Consider the following 14,280-nt stretch of genomic DNA (forward strand, 5'->3'; position numbering starts at 1 on the left):
GAAAAACACAAGAGCTGTATTCTCAGTTTTTCTTCTTTTTTTTTTTCCTCTCTTAAAGCGAACATCCGCATCTCGCCTATCAGTATAATAATCGAACAAATATATTACCGTAAAATTGAGACTGAAAACTTAACAACAAATCTCTCTATCAAGTTTTAAATAAGCTGAAGTAAAAAGTTTTTCCCTTCGACGATATATAATTAAATAAAATAAATACATAGTAATTTTTGTAAACAAAAAATAACAACAACAATAATAATAATAATAATTATCATCGTAATTAATGTGAGAAGAATAGAATAAATACTAACCGAAGGGAAGAACGCGATAAAAGATTAAATATTACAAAACAAAAAAATTACAATTCTAAATGGGCACAAATGACTAGTTTAGCACTAGCTAGTAGTTTTATCGAGATGCCGCTATCAAGACCGAACGCGTTTGTACCATCGAACGCGATATCGACGCAGACCTACATCTCGACAAACGAAAGTAACCACTTGCCCCCGTTAAAAGGGGGCAGCCTAGTCTTGAAACAGGGTGAATCGCCCCAGAGTCACTCGGCGCACGGAAGTACGCATTTGCCAAGTTTGGGTTCCAGCGCTAACAACAGCCTGCAAAATCTTCCCAGCAATTCGGACAGCTTGAACATCAGCCTGAGTTCTCACGCGAGCCATACGAGCCACAATTCTAGCTGCCACAATTCCCACTCGCAACCGAACAGCCAGTCGAGCAGTCCGATGGTGAAAAATGGCAGAACGGAAGGAAACTCGACCGTTAGCGGAAAGCCTGCGACGACCATCGCGACCCCCGACACAGTTATGAAGCTCTACATGAAGTACCTTACGCCGCACGAACATCACGAGATATTCAACTATCCGCAGATATACTACATCGGAGCTAACGCCAAAAAGCGGCCCGGGATCATCGGGGTCGCTGCTAACAACAACGGGTACGACAACGACCAGGGATCGTACATTCACATCACTCACGATCACGTAGCCTATAGATACGAGGTCCTCAAGGTCATCGGCAAGGGCTCGTTTGGCCAGGTCGTCAAGGCCTACGATCACAAGACCCAGGAACACGTCGCGCTTAAAATGGTCAGGAACGAGAAGAGATTTTATCGTCAGGCTCAGGAGGAGATTAGAATATTGAGGAATTTGAGGGAACAGGATAAGGAGAATACAATGAACATTATACACATGTACGATTCATTTTCGTTCAGAAATCACATGTGCATTACCTTCGAACTGCTTAGTATTAACCTTTACGAACTCATTAAGAAAAACAAGTTCCAAGGCTTTAGTCTTGCTCTTGTTAGAAAGTTTTCACACTCTTTGCTACAGTGCCTCGACGCTCTCTATAAAAACAAAATCATTCACTGCGACATGAAGCCTGAAAATGTCCTCCTCAAACAACAGGGACGCAGCGGTATCAAGGTCAGTTTATATTCATATTATACAATAATCTCTGTTTTATCGATTGACTCAATTGCATATAAGTATAAATTTGTTAGATGTATCTCATCGTACAGCCTAAATGCCAATTTTTGTCGTAGTTTCACTATCGATCCATCGCTCTTTCGTTATTTTATTATATAATATTATTCGTATTAAATTGTATTAAATTTCGCACGAAAGTGGAAAGATGTACTTGATATTGAAGACTCTGCAAAATCATAAATAAATCATTCAATCGAATCGATAAAATGGTGGCTTTATTGCGAAACAATGATTGTAAAATTAAGGGTTGAGGATGGAAATTGACTTGATTCCTTGTTTGACTACTCATTAAAAGCGCACTTACCTACCTACCGTGCGTGTGACAAGAATAGCGACGCTGATTTTATTTTTGTACTCGAAGCAAGAGTTTATTTTGAAAAATCCCAATGAGTACAGAAATGAAAATTCTGCCTGATATTACATTCTTTGTTCTGCTGAAGAAATAAAATCCTGGATGTCAGTCGTGCGACCGTGACTTTAATTAATGAACGGTTGCTGTCTGCGAGTGGGTGCATATACAGAAACATGCACACCTTAAAGCGGGAATCTTTAAAGAGCAGAACTCAACACAAGCAGATTTTCCAATAAAACGCTTTCATTGAGACAGCAACTTATTTCAAGAAATCAGATCACCGTTGCCCAGATTTTATATTATTCTGATTCAATAATTTCTGAACACAATAATTATAAAATTTCTTCTCATGTCAAGTTTGAGTATAACAAAAAAGAAAACAAAAAACAAGTCACCTCCAGTAAGAAGTTCTCTGCGTCACATCGATTTGTCACACGACGCTGATCTATGAAAAGTACGCTGACAGTACAATTTCAATTATTCTTTCATACCGTGTTAATTTTGTGTATATGAAATCATGTTAGGCAAAAGAGTCTTTTTAATCGTGTGTATTGAGCACACAGTACAAGATACAAAAAAAAAAAAAAAAAAAACTGGTAAAACAAATATCTACTTTATCGACACTTGAGACTCTATTGTCTCTTTATTTTCCTGATTCTTTCGACTTCTTGCTAAGGTTTAAGTTAATCCATTTTAGGAACGTACTGCGAGTGCCTTTGGTTGAGAAATGAACCCTCCTGAGTTCCTCTCTCCGAGTAGAAGTATTATTTTCTCCTTTGAAAATATAGATAGAGTTTTCTCTGCATGAATCTTTGGTCTAGGCTAGGGGAAAACCTATGGCACCCTCTCTTCTCTTTCCTTTCCTTTCCTTTCTTCCTCGGGTTCCCGTCTAAATGTGTACTATTTCTATAAATATACCGTACTTAAAGCTTCCCGAGTAATATATAGATATATAGGTATATATATATATATATATATACTACATGTACTTAAAAAAGTTACCTATACCTCATTTTTCGAGACAGCACTTTAACCCTTAGAGTCATAGTGGTTAGTATTCTTATCACCAATTTTATATCCACTTTTTGTATATTTAGAGAACTTTTCAACATACTTCTTTGCAATTTTTTGATATTTCTGATAGTATACTATTAGGTTTTCAATACTCGGGAGTAATCATTGGAATATAATGTAAATTATTATTGTTTGAAACAAATTGATTGAAAAAAATCGTGAAGATCGAAGGAATAATTCATTTGGTATATGGTTTATATATATATACATCGTAAGTTTTTGGACTAGCTGATTACGAATCTCGAATCGGATTTAAAAAATTCTAGATGGCGGATCCAATATGGCGGATGAAAAGTTCAAATTCGATCGAATCCGGAGAAAAAACTCTGTCCAGGGGTTTTTGGAGTTGCTGATTACGAATCTGAAATCAGATTTTGAAAATTCAGTATGGCAAATCTAATCAGCGACCCCTTCTCCTTTCGAAACTCCATGCGTAGAGTTTTTTCACCGCATTCGATGAAATTTGAAATTTCCGTACGCCATATTGTCTCCGCCATCTTGAATTTTTCAATACCTGATTTCAGATTTTTTATCAGCGACCCTGAAAACCATGGAACACTATCTTGTTATCAAAGTTGACTCAGAACAACAATGTGTGACTCAAGGGGTTAAATGAAGCATTTTTTTCACCTCTATCCGTTAGATTTTCTTCTTCTTCGTCTTTCTCGCTGGTATCCGAATTTAAAAGTACGATTATCATTTCGAACATAAGATTTCTCACACACATAATATCTGTACGTATAAAGACAACGAGTCACAAAGTAAAACCTGCGTGCAAAGAAGCGAGCGAAGAACAAAGAAATAATTTTCCGGTAACTGAAGAAAAACTACAGAATTCTCACTGTCATCTATTTATATTCCTTTCTCCTTTATGCTTATCTATATATGTATATACGTGCATACATAGATACTTACTCACGGTCGAGTTGTTTGACTGCTGTATGTAGAATATACGTCTATGTATGTGTGAATGTATGCATGTTATATTTTTAGGCAGCTTCGGACGAAAGACTTCCTAGAGATAAATTGTTCTATCGTAATTTTGTTTCCTCTCATCGTTTGATTTTTTGTTATTATTATTATTATTATTGTTACGGATATTATCGTCGATATTTTAAATTTACTACATTATCGAAGTTAATTCTTTTCTATACAGTAAATTCTGTTAAGTTTTGCATCAATTTATCAGTATTAAAATCCCAAAAAAAAATTTCTTGGCAACGGAAACCGGCTTAATAAAATATATTACAGTTCTATTTATTGCACTCGGTATTACTTCTCTTCTTCTGCATGTTCCCTGACTTTCGATTCATATAGCGCGGAAAACTTTTTTGAAAAAAAAAAAAAAAAAAAAAATCCAATATGCTGTTTGTTGACGCTGTTGCCCAAACCTAATAAAATTTAATAAACGACTGACTTGTTTTTGATGTGTCAAATACAAATTTATCGAATCCATTCGACGACCCTAGAATGACGAGGTTAATGTTTGTGACGTTAGAGTGTGACGATGCAGTGTTGAGATATATCTCCCAAATTTATAAAGATTCAGTAAACCATAAAACAACAGAATATTATGACACGCGTATATTTTGTTTAACCTATAAGACGTTATATTATTTGGTTCTCCAGTTTTTATTTTCTATGATTTGGGGGTGCAGTAAATATTTGCAGTTAATGTATGTATGTACATATAAGTTCTCCTTTTTCTTCCTCCTTTGTCATTTATCATCGCGTATTTAAGCTAATATTCACCGTCATATTTACACAATTTATTTATAGACACATACACCTCCCGTTGTGTTATGTTTGAAATGATGATTTTTTCCTGTCATGTTTATTCATTACTGGGTTGGTAGTCGTCAATCTTCGACGCCGATGTTTCGTGGTAAGAAGTCTGTGCTGCTGTCGCTGATGCTGCTGATGCTGATGCTGCCGCTTCTTGCTTCTTGCTGCACACGTCTTTTGCCTTGCCTGCTATAAAGCTGCCCTTATGACTCTTTGCTAAATTCAATTCCAGATTACTGTAGCAAACTGGTTTTGCCAGTCCTCTTGGTAACCGACAACTTTGTTGTGACCTCACAACACTGCTGGGGATATAGTAGTGGCGAGGCAAAGAAATTATATCGTATACATATACATATAATACAGCCTTATATATATTTGTACAGGGTGTTTCAGTGTCGCGTTCACGTGTTCCGTTAAGAGGATGCCATAGTCAGTCCTTACCGACCGAGTAAAATGTCCTTCGTTTTGGTTATATTGAGTCTTTACCGACCGAGTGAAATGTCCCTTATTTTGGCTATATTCAGTCCTTGAAGTGTCCGTTATTTCGACAATAGTTAGTTACTAGTTATTTACCGAGCTAGTAGGATTTCCCTTATTTTTACTATCATGATAGCCTAAAGAACACTGACATGAAAATACCGCAGATGGCGAAATTCTACATAAAATCACGAGTGAGAATAAAGTTGATTTTTTTTTCACGAGAATAACGGCAGGACAGTATTTACTTATCATTCGTGGTTATTCGCTTACAGGATTACATTTTTTTTGGCTTCATTTTCGTATGAAACAAACTATGCTTGTTTTTTTTAAGTATTTCTGTCCGGCATTACTTGATGTAGATACATGTTCCGATAATAGCCAAAATAAGTGATGTTCTACTCGGTCGGTAAACACTGATTGTAGCATCCTCTTAATACCACAGCCACAGAATTAAAAGCAGGTTGCAATCTCACGTTTTTTTCATTTTTGATGATTTTTTTTTTGATGCCATTCCTCTTCGCACAAATCAATTATTCGACGTGTTTTCTTTCCTTCTTCTTTTGTATATATAAAAAAAAAAAAATTCAAGTGTATACGAATAAAAATACGTGAGCCTAATGCCGCGGTTATCGTAAAATTTGTTTCAACTCTCTGCGACGGATTTAGACTTTCTTCTTTCAGTTTTAAGTTAGGCTTATTTTATGCTGTTTATTACGGTCAAGTCGTGCCTTTATTGGCTTGGCAACGTTGTCTATTACAGTCGCTTCTTCCGTTCAGTTTTTCAGGTAGTTTAAATTGTCGATCGTAAAGATATTTTCATTCGTTTTTCCACCCTTTTTTACCGTCTCAATTCTCTCCTTCGATTACTGCGCATCATTGAAAGCTAAGACAGCTGTGTATACAAACAAACGGAGTTACATTAATGCAGTTATGATTTCTAGCATTAGTTGACGACGTTGTTTTATTACAGCACGTTGGTAACAAATATTTTACATTTCGTTGTACTACATTGTATTAGCCGTTTTTCTTCTAATTGACAATATTAACCCTTTTAGTCACACATTTTTCAACTCAATATTTTCATCTGAATAATAATAATCGAGGGTTTTTGGGCTCCCTGATCGCAAATCTGAAGTCAGAATTTGATCAGTTCTAAATCCAAGATGGAGGATCCAATATGGGAGATTCAATATGGTGGATGTAAAATCGAAAAAACTATCAAAACTCGATGATTCTGGCAGAAACTTGTTACTCGGGGGTTTTTGAGGTTATACGAAGTAAAATAGATCATTTGAAGTTCTAAATAAACTGTGATAAGGACATGAGCATCCCTCTGTGACTGAAAGGGTTAAGAATTGAATTGAATTGTAGAATTTATTTTCGTTTCGCCTTGTGCAAATGTTTACGTATACTTATAACACGTAAGAAAAAAAAAAAAAAATTGCCTCAATTGTTTTGTTTTAATTATCACGAGAAAGAATTAATTGAAGAAAAAAAATTGGAATAATTTCTAGCTTTAGACAGTATAACAAAGAACCATTACAGTACCTCTTCATTTCCTTATTCCCCTTCTTCCGGTTTCTTAACCTTGACGATTGGATCACGATACCCGACATAATAATAATTATGAACATGAGGATTTGATTACTTCTTAAATCCCCCCGCATTGTCTTTGGCCTAGTTAAATTAATAACATAATCCATCGGTCGTCAATGAGCGAAGCGAAATAAGAGACACGTTCAACTCGATGATGTGCGTATGAGGCCATATTCAAAGAGTTCATATACTCAACGATATAAGCGTGCCTACGATACTTGTGTGATTTTTTTTCTTTCTTTTTTCTTCTTCTTCTTCTATCCTGCAACTCTTCCAAGTAGTACGTGACTAGTGACCTTGATACTACATCGCTTTACACTATACACTCATTGCTTTATAAATCTGTACAGTGTAGTGTAATAATACTCAAGGTTCGATTAACACTTCGCAGTATATATAACGCGCACGTCGTATTATTGTAAAACATTTTTTTTCTTATTTTTTTTTTTTATTCATCCTTATCATCGTCATTGGAATTGAGACAGCTTTGCTTCTTCCGTGTTTATAGTAGATATAATACTTTATTCGCGATCTTTCTTCTTCTTCTCGATTTTCAATCGTCGTATATACGATTTATCGAACAATTAGACGAAATGAATCGCAAAGATTTGAGGTTGGAACGCGTTTAACGGAACTCTGCAATTCGCGCATCTATACACGGTTTTCAAATCGTTATAACCAATCCAGTCGACCTTTCTCTCGGCGCTATTTTCACTCTGCATCATTACAGTGATGCCATACGCAGTACGGAGTTGAAAAAGATTTTCCTCAGATTTACACTGAGATACGTCGTTCACACATTTTTTTATGTTTATATTATAATATAGAGCCTAATTTCAAATTATTTTGTGGCGAAACTTGAAGTGAAGGAATAATCAAACTTTTTTAGCGAATGGGTGTAAAAAATTAGAAAAATATAAACGAAATTACCAGGATTCCGAACGTTAAAATATCGAACATCAAAAACAAAGTCAGATCGAAATGGTGAAATTTCACCAAGCCGTAAACTCACTGAACTGAAAATCTTCCATCATTCAGAATTTCGATGTTTCAGATTTTTAAATCCTCTCATTTTCCCACTTTTGGAACTTTGACTTTTGATGTTTCATCAAAGTTTTCATTTTTTTATTCTCTTTTTGACTATCTTTCGTTGCACGGTTTCTTCGAAGGAAATAAAAAACGATAATCGGACGTCGATGTTACGTTGCTTTGCTTGCTGTGTGATACAGACGCTGATCATTCTCGTTCGTTCGTTGATTAGGTACAATAAATTTTATTACACGATGTCTGTGTGCACAGTGGTCCGGTATAGGACCAACGGCAATTTTTCTGTATGGGGCATTCCACGTCAAATTAGCAGCACATGTAATTTAGATCTTGAAAGTGCAAAAAAAATTAAAAATAAATAAAGAGAGAGAGAGAGAGAGAGATAAAAATATTACCCTAATCGGAAAGAATCTAATAACACAATGTGATAGGCCATCACAAGTTTGTGATATACTTGAACTGACGATAAGAAGGGACATATTTACGATACGTATTTTATTCGAATCGATAAAATCAATGTTACAGGACAACGAAAATAACTGTGCTTGAAATTCACAAGGTATAAGGTAACGGGGCTGTCTATATATATATGTACGAAAGTAAATTATTTTCAGTAATACGCTCTGTGAGGTGAATGTGTATATATAGTAGTATACGAGGGTGGGGCAAGAAAAAAAAAGAGTCATTTACGTGAAAAATAATTGATAAAAAGAAAGAGTAACCAGAATATGGTAAATTTATACGTAATTACGGAGCACCCAAGTTCTTTCAAGTCATTTTTCATGTAAAAAAAATTTGAATTAAAAAAAAATATATATATATATATTTTCAACAGTCTAAAATTAGGGAGGAAAGTTTGAAAATTCAATTTTTGGATTTCAAATTTCATTTTCGAGATGATGAACATGATATTAGGTATTGGCATATTTTTTTTCTCAAAACTTCAGAGTTTTACGAAACAAAAACGTCTCAAGAGTTTGTTTTTTCTCTCTATCTATTGAGGAGAAAAAGATATATACATATTGAGTTGAAAATTCCGTGATTTTGAAAATTTGATAATTTGCCGCCGCTATTGCTCAAAAACTGCTTGCCGAATTTTTTTTTTTTTTAAATCATTGATATCTTTCTTACTACTGTCTTTCGAAAGACAAAATCAATTTTTCAAAATTTTGCCCACCCGGTACAATTTGTACCCATAATTGACGAAATGACTCATATATATTAATAGCGTGCAGCGTAATACGTACATGAATAGTGAATGGTAAAAATGGAAATTTTTTTTTTTACTGTTGTTGTTGTTCTTGCCGTCGTCGTCGTTATTGTTGTTGTTGTTATTGTTGAAACATGTATGTAAACTTGTACAAGAGCCAAAGAGTTTAATATAAATGGCAATTGATCGAATTTAATGACCAAAACTTTTGTGCAGTATGGTTTAATTATGTGTGTAACGTGACTCGGTGAGTTTGAATTATCAATTATTTCACGATCAGTCTGGGCTTGGAAGAGAGAAAAATAAAAAAATGAAATAAAATAAACAAACAAATAATCACTTAACGTCCTTGATGTAATACTCAGGTTTATTTATTCCGTTTGACATAATTGGTTCTTTGTACACAACGATAAACCACCACGTGAATTTGAACTTCCGTAGTTGATTGTGTGTTAGACGTCCGACCTATTTCAGTCGTTTATTATTTCTATTCTCCTCTCTATCTGAACCGAAAATCTCTTGTGGTTATTAATAGACGTAAAGTATAATATACAAATATGATAGTGTTGATGTTATATTAGACTCTTGTTTTAGATAAGGAGGATTTTTTTTTTTCTTCTTGGACGGCAAGGACTAATGTTTAGACCTCGTTCCAGAAAATAATAATAATAATAATAATAATAATAATAATAATAATAATAATAATAATAATAATAATAATAATAATAATAATAATAATAATAAATAATCATCAGAGGTGATCGAAAACTGAGGGTTCGCAAAATCTGAAGAAAATGAAACAGCTGTTTCCAAGTGCAATAAAAATTGCATATAAATTTTCGCGCGCGTATAAACGTGCGTGTCGTTGCGGTAAAAATAATAAAAAAAAAATATATATATATATATTAATAATAACAATAAAAAAACAAGGAAAATATACGGGATTGTTTTGACTTGAAGTAGTTACGTTATCCTACCGTGCCAATATCCTGAAGCAGAAAATGTGTAAGACTGTACCTACACCTAATAATAAAACACGAGAACGACGACCACCACCGACATCATCTAAGAATCCTAATAACTAGCAAAAATATACATAAGTATAACTATTGAGTCTGGACTAGTTTTCGCACGTGGTGTACTCTCCACCTCGACGAACGACGGGATCATAGACCCGTAGCATATCTGCACGGTTTGTGTGTTTTTTTTTTTTTTCTTCTTTCTTCTTTTTTTCCCTCGCTCACATCCAGTGAGTGATAACTTGGCAGACGTGCAACGACGCTCGGTGAAAACTTTTTTTTTTTTTTTTTTTTATTCATTTAAACAGAACCAATTTGTAGACCCCCTTTAATGGAGGAAAGTTTTGTATTCGTGGAGGGCACTATGATTTTTTGCAAATATATGTATAATAACGAAAGATGCTTATGTACGTACGATCGAGATATCGATGTTGGTTTCTTAAACTTGTTGAGAAGTAATAGATACATTTTAGTTTCATTGTATACTTTGAAAATAATTGAGCGGTGGCTGATAGATTCAAATATATTGATTCCATACAGTTTACTAAATCTATTTTGTGTGGATGAAGTCAAAGCCAAATTTTACGAGATCATTAAAAGTGTTATTTGATGAGAGCCAAATGGGATGTTGATCTGCTCTTTAGCCGATGAACTCTTCTTTATCTACCAATCGATTTGTGGTAGTACTGTTCGATTAATCGATTAATCGGTAGTTTCGAAACATCGTTTTTTCGAAAGATTGATTAATCAAGTTTTTCGATTAATCGATTTTCGTTCATCGTTTCTTCGATTAATCGATTCATATACCGATTGACCTGCAGAATTATCATGAAGCAACTCCGATGGATCGATTAATCAAAAAAACGATAAATCGAAGCTATCGATTAATCGCACAACACTAATTTGTAGGCGGTTTTTTCTTATAAAAACAGACGTCTAGAAAGTTGATGGATGGATAACCAGCTGAGGAAATATGAAAAGATTTACGTGTTTTTTAGCTGTGATCTTTTTTCAAATCATTGATCGCAGCCATTCGAGACTATAGTTCACGATCGTTTTTCATTCGAAAATTAAATGCTAATACGATAGGTATAATAGTAGGATATTGCAAAAGCTAATTCTATCGTTGTTTAAAATCAGCCACTTTGGCTGTTGAGTAAAAATAATCGAACTTGTCATGAGAAATTAACGACCTATTAATCTGTTGAAGTTCCGTTAGATTTCTTCAAACACGTTATAACACAGTCGTGACATAACTCCGTGGTGGAAAACGTGTAACCTCATGTGCACCCACGCGCAAACCATCAGCAATGATTTGTTGCTTTCAATGCTATAATTGGTACAGATTTTCCACCCTCCGAATAGCGCCCGCAGACTAGGCGAGTGGAATATTTGTTTCACGACATACGCAAAGTGTCGTCTTTTTCTTCTCGCCTATAGATAGACATGCTTTAATAATGGAACCAGCGTCAGAGTAGTTATAATAATCTCGTTAAACGGGAAATCGCGGCCCAGTATACGAATTTACCGTTTGTAGGTCCGTCGAGAAGAAACTGTGAAACTTGGCTCAATGAGCGTTTCATTGCGCATGCGCGAGATTATCGTCTTTTCACGCAGGCTTGCCACTCCAATATAATTCAGCTGTCAAACGCGGCTTTTTGAGGTTACGCCGATGTCGCGTTTGGTTTTAGGTTAACCGAATCTTGAATCCTAGTTGATGCAGTGATTTAAGAAGGCTAGCAAAACTTTCATTGTCATTTGACTGACGTAACGACATAACCTCAATTCGCCCGTTTCGATCTAAGTTGGCACCCCTGCGACGTTCCAATCTCGCTCACCAATAGAATTGGATTATTTTTCGTACGGGCGTCGGTCACTCATCGTTCTAAGTTTCACTCTTTCAGCTCGATCTCGATGTAAAAACAAACCAAATCGTTCGTTTATTCGGCCAAGTTGCCGATGAAATATACCGAATGTATCTAACCGTTCCCCGTTTAATCTGTTCCCAGGTGATTGATTTCGGCTCAAGCTGTTACGAACACCAACGAGTGTACACGTATATACAGAGCAGATTTTACCGAGCGCCCGAAGTGATATTGGGAGCGAGATACGGTATGCCGATAGACATGTGGAGTCTGGGTTGTATCCTGGCGGAGATGTTCACCGGTTTTCCCCTCCTTCCGGGCGAGGACGAGGCCGATCAGCTGGCCTGCATAATAGAGCTGCTGGGCATGCCGCCTCAGAGGTTGCTCGACAGCGCTAAGAGGTCGCGGAACTTTATAAGCTCGAAGGGTTACCCGAGGTACTGCACGGCGACGACGATGGCCGATGGGACGACGATGCTTAGTGGCGGCCTCTCGCGTCGAGGGAAACGAAGGGGACCTCCAGGCTCGAAGGAGCTGAAGAGGGCGCTGAAGGGATGCGACGACGCCTACTTTCTCGACTTCATACGAAAGTGCCTAGAGTGGGATCCCGAGCTTCGGTTGACGCCGAATAAGGCGTTGAAGCACAACTGGCTGAGAAGGAGACTGCCCAAACCGCCTGGCGAAAAAAATGACTCGCAGCAACAACAGCAGCAGCAGCAGCAGCAACAGCAACAGCAACAGCAACAGCAGCAAAATGTCGCTCCGGTAACAGCGCCAACTTCCGGACTCAGGACGCCCGCTTCCGGAAGCAGAAACTCTAGCAAAACTACGTCGATTCCCCCCCTAAGTTGGCGGACGGACGGGGATATACGATCTATGCTTAAGAATTACAAATAGTACGAGATTTACCACTCGAGTTATGGATAGTGTAGTTGTTACTATTGTCATTATTATGTCATCGATGTGGTTGATCATCGTAGATGTATAACTGTATATGACTGCGGTTCATCATTATCGGGTCATTACTTATACAATGTCACACTCTGATGACCAAAAGAAGAAAAATGTACCGCGGATTTAGTTCTTCTTTCTTTCTTCATTTGTTTTGTAGCGATATTCACGTGTGTGTCTGCACGGCGTAGGCGTGGACTCTTTATACTCTTATTAACATGTGACAATTGTTTGGACGACGTCCGTTAGACGAGTATAGGTTAAGTGATGAACGGTTACGTGTGAATGACAAATTCGAGTTTTAACTGTCTATGAGTGTTTCACAAATAACGCAAGACTACTATTTTAGGCTTGACCCAAATCAAGGGTTTTCATGTTTTGACTAAATCCAGTGCACTGGCTGTAATACAAACTCAATTGTCGAGTGGCTGTATAACATTTTCATTTTCTACCCTGTTTCGATCTCTCTTTCTCTCTCTCTTTTGCTATCTTGGGACATCTCGTGTGAGGTGAATTGAATATTGGACTAGATAAGATCGCTTCGTCGTCACAGTAAATCAAAATCTGAGATCTTACCGTATTGTAAATTACCAAGAGAGGTACAAAAAGCTTCGTGACGTATGCAGCAGTCTTATCTTAGGTCAGTTTTCTTTTTCGAACACAAGACTAGTGTCGTTAATATCGAGAGAGAGTTTTCTTAAAACCCTACCATTCTAATCGAGCCACTCAAAATCTCACTGTTCTAACCTGCTGAAGTTTTTGGGTTGACTTGAATCATATCCAGAGTTTTATAATGCATGTTTCTCATCACGTAACATGCGCAGTAAACACCTAAGTTATGTCGTAAATAATATGAGACCGTTATATTTCTATTCCTTTTCTTTATCCCGGGGTAAAGTATTTTTTTTTTTTTTTTTTTTTTTTTTAGAAGTAAAATACTCGTTAGTCGGAAATCTGCTTGAACGGTATACGGAGAAATTAACTGTTTAATGTCATTTTAATTGTCAATAGATGCGTGAGATAGACGATTAGTCGTCGTTATGAAATAAAACTTGGGAAAAAGTTAGAAAGATATTTCTTTTCCTGATAGTTGATATTTTTTAACTGTTGTGATGACGACGCTACAAATTCAGGTGTCTTAACTCAATTGTATCGTTAAATTCAGTGCAGTAAACTTTGTCGCTGGTTGACAGTGCGGATATAAAGTGGCGTAATAAAATAGACCGTCAATGCTCGTGACGCTCGTTAAGTTTCATTATAAGCAATGAAAGAAGAAGAGACAAAGAAAGAGACTAAGAGACTAAGAAACTAAGAGAGAGAGAAAGAGAAAGAAAGATGGGAGTAATTATTGGAATATGAAATAAGGATGAACTGCTGCAGGCAGTGAGTTTAAGAG

The 14,280-nt window shown here is 36.2% G+C and overlaps 1 protein-coding gene across 1 annotated transcript; it reads left to right on the forward strand.

Moving 5' to 3' along the window:
• Positions 1-282: 282 nt before the first annotated feature.
• On the forward strand, positions 283-13,206 carry LOC124411340 (dual specificity tyrosine-phosphorylation-regulated kinase 2-like). Its single transcript, XM_046890433.1, has 2 exons — positions 283-1,442; positions 12,078-13,206. The coding sequence occupies exons 1-2, from the start codon at positions 381-383 to the stop codon at positions 12,828-12,830; spliced, it is 1,815 nt and encodes a 604-aa protein (XP_046746389.1). The 5' UTR covers positions 283-380; the 3' UTR covers positions 12,831-13,206.
• Positions 13,207-14,280: the final 1,074 nt, after the last annotated feature.

Source organism: Diprion similis, chromosome 10 (genome assembly GCF_021155765.1).
Source record: "Diprion similis isolate iyDipSimi1 chromosome 10, iyDipSimi1.1, whole genome shotgun sequence".
NCBI lineage: Eukaryota > Metazoa > Arthropoda > Insecta > Hymenoptera > Diprionidae > Diprion > Diprion similis.

Excerpts from the sequence above, each read along its gene's own strand:
- LOC124411340 (XM_046890433.1), top strand. The coding sequence starts at position 381 with ATGACTAGTTTAGCACTAGCTAGTAGTTTTATCGAGATGCCGCTATCA. Across the intron at positions 1,443-12,077 it reads AGGGACGCAGCGGTATCAAG|GTGATTGATTTCGGCTCAAG; the intron begins GTCAGTTTATAT and ends ATCTGTTCCCAG.